The sequence below is a fragment of the Salvelinus fontinalis genome, chromosome 27, assembly GCF_029448725.1.
Source record: "Salvelinus fontinalis isolate EN_2023a chromosome 27, ASM2944872v1, whole genome shotgun sequence".
NCBI classification, from domain to species: Eukaryota; Metazoa; Chordata; class Actinopteri; order Salmoniformes; family Salmonidae; genus Salvelinus; species Salvelinus fontinalis.
In genome coordinates, this window is record NC_074691.1 from 44299308 (window position 1) to 44309520 (window position 10213).

The 10213-nt window shown below is 41.6% G+C and overlaps 1 protein-coding gene across 1 annotated transcript; it reads right to left on the reverse strand.

Moving 5' to 3' along the window:
- Nucleotides 1-809: 809 nt before the first annotated feature.
- Nucleotides 810-9159, reverse strand: LOC129825610 (uncharacterized). Its single transcript, XM_055885817.1, has 2 exons — nt 3443-9159; nt 810-3247 (listed from the first exon to the last, which is right to left on the reverse strand). The coding sequence occupies exons 1-2, from the start codon at nt 3620-3622 to the stop codon at nt 2690-2692; spliced, it is 738 nt and encodes a 245-aa protein (XP_055741792.1). The 5' UTR covers nt 3623-9159; the 3' UTR covers nt 810-2689.
- Between the last annotated feature and the right edge of the window lie 1054 nt (nt 9160-10213).

The window sequence follows — 10213 nt, forward strand, 5'->3', positions numbered from 1 at the left end:
ACATTTCACATTGTCTAACCATGATTTTGGTGGCTAAATATAAACATTTTCGATCAAACTGTATATGCATGTTGTAATGTGATGTTACAGGAGTGTCATCGGAAGAATTCTGAGAAGGTTAGTGAAAAAATTAATATCTTTTGGCGATGTTGACTTTTATCGCTCACTTTGGCTAGAATCAATGCTGGGCTGCTAATTGCTATGTGCTAAGCTAATATAACGATTTATTGTGTTTTCGCTGTAAGACACTTAGAAAATCTGAAATATTGTCTGTATTCACAGGATCTGTGTCTTTCGATTCGTGTATGCTGTGTATTTTTACGAAATGTTTGATGATTAGTAGTTAGGTAAACACGTTGCTCATTGTAATTATTCTAGTCCATTTGTGATGGTGGGTGCAATTGTAAACTATGCCATCTACCTGAAATATGCACTTTTTTCTAACAAAACCTATCCCATACCATAAATATGTTATCAGACTGTCATCTAATGAGTTTTTTTGTTGGTTAGGGGCTATAAATATCTTAGTTTAGCCGAATTGGTGATGGCTACTGGTGTTGGTGGACAAATAAAAGATGGTGGATTATGCTAATGTGTTTTTAGGTAATAGATGTACATCTTTACATATTGTGTCTTCCCTGTAAAACATTTTAAAAATCGGAAATGTTGACTGGATTCACAAGATCTGTGTCTTTCATTAGCTGTATTGGACTTTAATGTGTGAAAGTTAAATATTTTAAAAAAATATTTTTTTTGAATTTCGCGGCACTGGTTTTTCAGTGGGGGGGGGGGGGTGTGCCGCTAGCGCCACGCTGATCCTAGACAGGTTAAACAATTCCACATGTAGCTTCAGCTGCATGTTTTCTGGTCTTAGTAATTCAACCATTTGTAACCTTAGCTTACACTGTGGTTTGCGTTGCGTCACGGGGCTCTTGTACTTGTGTAGAAAAGGGCCGGTCTATGACGCTAACGTAATGTCTATGCTCACGTGGGCGTGCTTACTGCCTTGGTTAACTTTATATGAAAACCGAGATTTTCTCAATTTAGAAGGTTAACATCACATTACATCTTTTCACAAATAGTTTCATGTTTAATCACATACGTTTCACAATATTTAGATAATAACCTGACAGCTGGGAAATGTACACTTTAAGAGATACTTAATTAAAAAAACGTTTTTAAAAAGAATAGAAAACAAAAGTGATAACTGGCTCAGGCCACAGTGTACTGTGCATTAGTTTGGTCCGCTAGAAAGTGTCATGTCCCATTTCAATCTTCAGGCCACTGCTTATATTGAGTGCAGCGCAAAACTGAAATTATTTTGTGTGTTGTGTGTTTCCTGTCCTTCATGAGATCACCATATGAAACACATTCGCCATAACTGTCCCTTATTTGTCCATGGACAATTCCCACATTCTCAAAAATATAAATATTGTTTAATCCACCAATTTTGGGGATTAGGATTTGAAAAAAGAGAAGCTCGTTGTTCCACTGTGAAATCCTCTCTCCCCATAGTGGGAGAGGGTCCCTTCCAGAAATTTAGGACCTGTCGTTAAGTCATAAAACCTTGGGGAGAGAGAGAGAGAGAGAGATTTTTATATATATATATATATATATATTTAGGGCATTTCTGATTCAGGAAATCCAGACAAATTATTTACTGTATGACAAATGATTCACTGTATGGCAAATTATTGTTACAACCAATATTTTAATACAAAAGACTAAGACAAATGTCAAAGAGAATATCAACACAAAGTTGAAAACATTTTTTCCCCCCCCAAATTGTTTTAAACTGCCCTATCATCTTGGCAATCTCACTGCAGGGTTGTAGGGTCTGGGAGTCAGAGGACTAATCCTTATGGAGAAATTCCGACCATCCATCGGACCCAATCTGGTGAGATTTGCATTGAAGCCAAAAACTAACAACACAATACCCATCTTCATATAAATCTAGAGGTCGGGAAACCGTCAATCTATTTGGAGTAACATACACTTTTTCCTTTTACAGGCATGTGAAGAAAATATAGTTGCATATTTACCAAAGGGCCACAGGGGACAAATGACTCACATTGGGATTCATGCGTCCAAAAAAAGGACAATAGAGACAAGTGTCTCTCACTCAGGGACAGCGCTCTCTCTCTGTCCTTCTTGTGGTCTGAATCACTCATAGGGCTGGTGATAAATTATAACTTCTTTCTAATTATTAGTGTTTCCATATTACATTTAAATGTCATCCAATATTCTTAGCCTTTCTAGTAAGGGTGATCAGGCCTCACCAGAAAGTCAGAACAGAGGTTACATTACATTTAAGTCATTTAGCAGACGCTCTTATCCAGAGCGACATACAAATTGGTGCATTCACCTTATGATATCCAGTGGAACAGACACTTTACAATAGTGCATCTAAATCTTTTAAGGGGGGGGGGGGGGTTAGAAGGATTACTTTATCCTATCCTAGGTATTCCTTAAAGAGGTGGGGTTTCAGGTGTCTCCGGAAGGTGGTGATTGACTCTGCTGTCCTGGCGTCGTGAGGGAGTTTGTTCCACCATTGGGGTGCCAGAGCAGCGAACAGTTTTGACTGGGCTGAGCGGGAACTGTACTTCCTCAGAGGTAGGGAGGCGAGCAGGCCAGAGGTGGATGAACGCAGTGCCCTTGTTTGGGTGTAGGGCCTGATCAGAGCCTGAAGCTACGGAGGTGCCGTTCCCCTCACAGCTCCGTAGGCAAACACCATGGTCTTGTAGCGGATGCGAGCTTCAACTGGAAGCCAGTGGAGAGAGCGGAGGAGCGGGGTGACGTGAGAGAACTTGGGAAGGTTGAACACCAGACGGGCTGCGGCATTCTGGATGAGTTGTAGGGGTTTAATGGCACAGGCAGGGAGCCCAGCCAACAGCGAGTTGCAGTAATCCAGACGGGAGATGACAAGTGCCTGGATTAGGACCTGCGCCGCTTCCTGTGTGAGGCAGGGTCGTACTCTGCGGATGTTGTAGAGCATGAACCTACAGGAACGGGCCACCGCCTTGATGTTAGTTGAGAACGACAGGGTGTTGTCCAGGATCACGCCAAGGTTCTTAGCGCTCTGGGAGGAGGACACAATGGAGTTGTCAACCGTGATGGCGAGATAATGGAACGGGCAGTCCTTCCCCGGGAGGAAGAGCAGCTCCGTCTTGCCGAGGTTCAGCTTGAGGTGGTGATCCGTCATACACACTGATATGTCTGCCAGACATGCAGAGATGCGATTCGCCACCTGGTCATCAGAAGGGGGAAAGGAGAAGATTAATTGTGTGTCGTCTGCATAGCAATGATAGGAGAGACCATGTGAGGTTATGACAGAGCCAAGTGACTTGGTGTATAGCGAGAATAGGAGAGGGCCTAGAACAGAGCCCTGGGGGACACCAGTGGTGAGAGCACGTGGTGAGGAGACAGATTCTCGCCACGCCACCTGGTAGGAGCGACCTGTCAGGTAGGACGCAATCCAAGCGTGGGCCGCGCCGGAGATGCCCAACTCGGAGAGGGTGGAGAGGAGGATCTGATGGTTCACAGTATCAAAGGCAGCCGATAGGTCTAGAAGGATGAGAGCAGAGGAGAGAGAGTTAGCTTTAGCAGTGCGGAGCGCCTCCATGACACAGAGAAGAGCAGTCTCAGTTGAATGACTAGTCTTGAAAGTATCTATATCCACAGTAAAACAAGTCCTATATCGACATAACCTGAAAAGCCATTCAGCAAGGAAGAGGCCACTGCTCCAAAACCACCATAAAAAAAGCCAGACTACGGTTTGCAACTGCACATGGGGACAAAGACCGTACTTTGTGGAGAAATGTCCTCTGGTCTGATGAAACAAAAATATAACTTTTTGGCCACAATGACCATTGTTATGTTTGGAGAAAAAAGGGGGATGCTTGCAAACCAAAGATCACCATCCCAACCATGAAGCACGGGGGTGGCAGCATCATGTTGTGGGGGTGCTTTGCTGCAGGAGGGACTGGTGCACTTCACAAAATAGATGGCATCATGAGGTAGGAAAATTATGTGGATATATTGAAGCAACATCTTAAGACATCAGTCAGGAAGTTAAAGCCTGGTCGCAAATGGGTCTTCCAAATGGACAATGACCCAAAGCATACTTCCAAAGTTGTGGCAAAATGGCTTAAGAACAACAAAGTCAAGGTATTGGAGTGGCCATCACAAAGCCCTGACCTCAAACCTATAGAAAATTTGTGGGCAGAACTGAAAAAGCTTGTGCGAGCAAGTTACACCAGCTCTGTCAGGAGCAATGGGCCAAAATTCACCCAACTTATTGTGGGAAGCTTGTGGAAGGCTACCCGAAACGTTTGACCTAAGTTAAACAATTTTAAAGGCAATGCTATCAAATACTATTTGAGTTCATGTTATCTTCTGACCCACTGGGAATGTGATGAAAGAAATAAAAGCTGAAATAAATCATTCACTCTAATATTATTCTGACATTTCACATTCTTAAAATGAAGTGGTGATCCTATCTGACCTAAGACAGGACATTTTTACTAGGATTAAATGTCAGGAATTGTGAAAAACTGTGTTTACATGTATTTGGCTAAGGTGTATGTAAACTTCTGACTGTATATAATAACACCTTGTGCTAGTGGTACCAGACTAGGATGGGCGTTGGTTGACGGAACCCCTAGATAAACTTAAATCATGTTAGGGATCGAAACACTCAGATCTAACAGACCTGGAAAACCAAACTCAGCTCACACAGACCTGGAAAACCAAACTCCACTCACATAGAACTGGGAAACCAAACTCAGCTCACACAGACCTGGAAAACCAAACTCAGCTCACACAGACCTGGAAAACCAAACTCCGCTCACACAGAACTGGAAAACCAAACTCAGCTCACACAGACCTGGAAAACCAAACTCAGCTCACACAGAACTGGAAAACCAATCTCGGCTCACACAGAACTGGAAGACCAAACTCAGCTCACACAGAACTGGAAAACCAAACTCAGCTCACACAGAACTAGATGGGGTATTTATTCACCTCTTTCTAGTCCCCTGACAGCTGTCACTAAGCTACATTTCAATTCTCACATTATTCAAATTTCAATCACCTTATTATCCAAGATTCAATCAATCTGTTTATTATCCAAGATCCAATCAAGCAGCTTATTATCCAAGCTTCAATCAATCACCTTATTATCCAAGATCCAATCAAGCAGCTTATTATCCAAGATTCAATCAATCTGCTTATTATCCAAGATTTAATCAAACACCTTATTATCCAAGATTCAATCAATCTGTTTATTATCCAAGATTTAATCAAACACCTTATTATCCAAGATTCAATCAATCTGCTTATTATCCAAGATTCAATCAATCTGCTTATTATCAACATTTCAATCAGCTTAACACATCCTTTCCACTCACACAACTTTCACATCCACATTCATTTAGTACTATTCCCAAACACACACAGTAATCTCCCTAATTACCCATGTGCATCACATAGAGTACCAGTCAAAAGTTTGGACACACCTACTAATTAAAGGGTTTTTCTTTATTTGTCTTTTTTCTACATTGGTGAATAACAGTGGAGACACCAAGACTATGAAATAACACATATGGAATCGTATAGTAAGTCCGAGGTGTCACTGAGTCTGAGGTGCTAAAGGAGCTCCTTAAACCCCAAAAAGACTCTTTCTTTGTTAATGCCCATATCATCACCAAGCCTGTCTCTGACCTTATTAACCTGTCTCTCCTTTCTGGGGAAGTTCCCATTGCCTGGAAGGCAGCCATGGTGCGTCCTTTATTTAAAGGGGGAGATCAAGCTGATCCTAACTGTTATAGGCCAATTTCTATTTTGCCCTTTTTATCAAAAGTGTTGGAAAAACTTGTCAATAATCAACTGACTGGCTTTCATAATGTCTATATGTATTCCCTCAGGTATGCAATCTGGTTTCTGCTCAGGTCATGGATGTGTCACTGCAACCTTAAAGGTCCTCAATGATGTCACCATTGCACTTCATTCTAAGCAATGTGCTGCTATTTTTATTGACTTGGCCAAACCTTTTGGTACAGTAGACCATTCCATTCTTGTGGGCCGGCTAAGGAGTATTGGTGTCTTTGAGGGGTCTTTCGCCTGCTTTGCTAACTACCTCTCTCAAAGAGTGCAGTGTATAAAGTCAGAACATCTGATATCTCAGCCACTGCCTATCACCAAGGGAGTACCCCAAGGCTCGATCCTAGGCCCCACGCTCTTCTCAATTTACATCAACAACATAGCTCAAGCAGTAGGAAGCTCTCTCATCCATTTATATGCAGATGATACAGTCTTTTACTCAGCTGGCCCCTCCCCGGATTTTGTGTTAAACGCTCTACAACAAGGCTTTCTTAGCGTCCAACAAGCTTTCTCTGCCCTCAACCTTGTTCTGAACACCTCCAAAACAAAGCTTTTTTAGCGTCCAACAAGCTTTCTCTGCCCTCAACCTTGTTCTGAACACCTCCAAAACAAAGCTTTTTTAGCGTCCAACAAGCTTTCTCTGCCCTCAACCTTGTTCTGAACACCTCCAAAACAAAGCTTTCTTAGCGTCCAACAAGCTTTCTCTGCCCTCAACCTTGTTCTGAACACCTCCAAAACAAAGGTCATGTGGTTTGGTAAGAAGAATGCCCCTTTCCCCACCTGTGTGATTACTACCTTTGAGGGTTTAGAGCTTGAGGTAGTCACCTTATACAATTTTTGGGAAATATGGCTAGACGGTACAATCTCCTTCTTTAAGCACATATCAGAGCTGCAGGCTAAAGTTAAATCTAGACTTGGTTTCCTCTATCGTAATCACTCCTCTTTAAAACTTCTTATGGCTGCAAGGCAAAGTGTTGAGTAGCCAGTGAAATCGTGCCCATTTCAAACGGCCTCCTACTCAAATCTTGCTCGTACAATATTACAATATATCGTACAATATTATTATTATTTTTGGATAGAAAACACTTTCTAGTTTCTAAAAGAGTTGGAATTATTTCTCTGAGTGAAACAGAAGTCCTTCTGCAGCACTTTTCCTGACCAGGAAGTAAAATGTCACAAATCGATGCTCTTATCAATTTGATGCCTATACATGGTCTTAACACTTAGGAGTCTGCTGACAATCTATACGCCTTCCTATTGGTGTAAAGAGGATGTCAGAGAATAAATTTTTCTGCTCATCTTGTTCTGTGGTGGAAAAAAACCTATTTCTTTGTCCTGACCGTCCACTTCCGGTACTCTGGAGGAAGTGGGATGGACTTCTGTTTTGCCTTGGTAACGAACGGCTAACGTCTCCGGCTCGAATTTTTTTTGATACATGTGACCATATCATCGTAATGTATGTTTTTTCAATATAGTTTAATCACATTATTGAAACTTTATTCGGGAGTTTTGCCGTGTTCCGTCCTCTGACTGTGTTTACGTTGGAGATTTTATGCCACTACGCTAGTGCCAATGCTAATTGAAGAGGGACATTTGCCATTCTGAATCGAAACAACGACTCATCTGGACAGAGGACACGTTCTTCAACATTCTGATGAAAGATCAGCAAAAGTAAGACAAATTTTATGATGTTATTTCATATATCTGTCGTGCATGTGAACTGGCCGTGGGCGCCCAATTATTTCTGTCTATTGTAGCTACGCTAATATAGCGATACATTTTGTTTGCGCTGTAAAACATTTAATAAATCGGAAATATTGTTTGGAATCACAAGATGCCTGTCTTTCAATTGCTGCAGACTATGTATTTTTCAGAAATGTTTTATGATGAGTAATTAGCTATTTGACGTTGGTGTCTGTAAATATTATGGCTGCTTTTGGTGCAATTTCGGATTGTAGCTGAAATGTAAACTATGGTTTATACATGAAATATGCAAATTTTTCGAACAAAACATATGCTATACAATAAATATGTTATCAGACTGTCATCTGATGAGTTTGTTTCTTGGTTAGTGGCTATTTATATCTTTATTTGGTCGAATTTGTGATAGCACCTGATGGAGTAAGAAACTGATGGAGTTAGAAAAAGTTGTGTCTTTTGCTAACGTGGTTAGCTAATAGATTTACATATTTTGTCTTCCCTGTAAAACATTTTAAAAATCGGACATATTGGCTTGATTCACAAGATGTGCACCTTTCATCTGGTGTCTTGGACTTGTTAATGTGTGAAAGTTAAATATTAAAAAAAAATAGATTTTGAATTTCGCGCCGTGCACTTTGAGCTGGATGTTGTCATAAATGTACCGGTGTCGGGCTGCCCCCATAAAAGGTTAACCACAGCTGCCAAACTTACCCTGATTCAGATTACCATTCTACCCATGCTAGATTACGGATACGTAATTTATAGATTGGCAGGTAAGGGTGCTCTCGAGCGGCTAGACGTTCTTTGTTTTCGGCCATCAGATTTGCCACCAATGCTCCTTATAGGACACATCACTGCACTCTATACTCCTCTGTAAACTGGTCATCTCTGTATACCCGTCGCAAGACCCACTGGTTGATGCTTTTTATAAAACCCTCTTAGGCCTCACTTCCCCCTATCTGAGATATCTACTGCAGCCCTCATCCTCCACATACAACACCCGTTCTGCCAGTCATATTCTGTTAAAGGTCCCCAAAGCACACACATCCCTGGGTCGCTCCTCTTTTCAGTTCGCTGCAGCTAGCGACTGGAAAGAGCTGCAAAACACTCAAACTGGACAGTTTTATCTCTTCATTCAAAGACTCAATCATGGACACTCTTACTGACAGTTGTGGCTGCTTCGCGTGATGTATTGTTGTCTCTACCTTCTTGCCCTTTGTGCTGTTGTCTGTGCCCAATAATGTTTGTACTAGGTTTTGTGCTGCTGCCATGTTGTGTTGCTACCATGTTGTTGTCGTGTTGTGTTTGTACAATGCTGCATTTTATGTGTTGCTGTCATGCTGTGTTGTCTCTCTTGTCGTGATGTGTGTTTTGTCCTATATATATCTATTTGATATTTTTGTCCCAGCCCCCATCCCCACAGAAGGCCTTTTGCCTTCTGGTAGGCCTTCATTGTAAAAAAAAATGTTATTAATTGACTTGCCTAGTTAAAGGAAGGTTATACAGAATTAAAATAAACTAACCAAAAAAGTGTTAAACAAATCAAAATATATTTTTGACTTTAGAATCTTCAAAATAGCCACCTTTGCCTTGCTGATTGCTTTGCACACTCTTGGCATTCTCTCATCCAGCTTTGCCTGGAATGCTTTTCCAACAGTCTTGAAGGAGTTCCTACATACGCTGAGCACTTGTTGGCATCTTTTCCTTCACTGTTGTTCAACTCATCCCAAACCATCTCAATTGGGTTGGGGTTGGGTGATTGTGAAGGCCAGGTTATCTGATGCAGCACTCCATCATTCTCCTTCTTGGTCAAAAAGATTCACACAGTCTGAAGGTGTGTTGGGTCAGAGTCCTGTTGAAAAACAAATGATAGTCCCACTAAGCACAAACCAGATGGGATGGCATATCACTGCAGAATGCTGTGTTAGCCATGCTGTTTATGTGTACCTTGAAATACATCACAGACAGTGTCACCAGCAAAGCACCCCCACACCATCACACCTCCTCCTCCATGCTTCACGGTGGGAATCACACATGCAGAGATCATCCGTTCACCTACTCTGCATCTCACAAAGACACGGTGGTTGGAACCAATAATCTCTCATCTGGACTCATCAGACCAAAGGACAGACTTCTACCTCTCTAATGTCCATTGCTCGTGTGTCTTGGCCCAAGAAACTCTCTTCTTACTTTTGCTATCCTTAAGTAGTGGTTTCTTTGCAGCAATTCGGCCATGAAGGCCTGATTCACATAGTCTCCTCTGAACAGTTTATGTTGAGATGTGTCTGTTACTTGAACTCTGTGAAGCATTTATTTGGGCTGCAATTTCTGAAGCTGGTAACTTTAATTAATTTATCCTCTGCAGCAGAGGTAACTCTGGGTCTTCCATTCTTGTAGCAGTCCTCATGAGAGCCAGTTTCATCATAGTGCTTGATGGGTTTTGCGACTGCACTAGTAGAAACTTTCAAAGTTCTTGAAATGTTCTGCATTGACTGACATTCATGTCTTAAAGTAATGCTGGACTGACGTTTCTCTTTGCTTATTTGAGCTGTTCTTGCCATAATATGGACTTGGTCTTTTACCAAATAGGGCTATCTCCTGTATATCACCCCTACCTTTTCACAACACAACT

What these genes read in the sequence shown, in the direction of transcription:
- LOC129825610 (XM_055885817.1), bottom strand. Translation starts at nt 3,622, where the DNA reads ATGGAGGCGCTCCGCACTGCTAAAGCTAACTCTCTCTCCTCTGCTCTC. An exon ending in TGACAGGTCGCTCCTACCAG is followed by an intron (nt 3,248 to 3,442) that starts GTGGCGTGGCGA and finishes TCTGATGACCAG; the next exon opens with GTGGCGAATCGCATCTCTGC.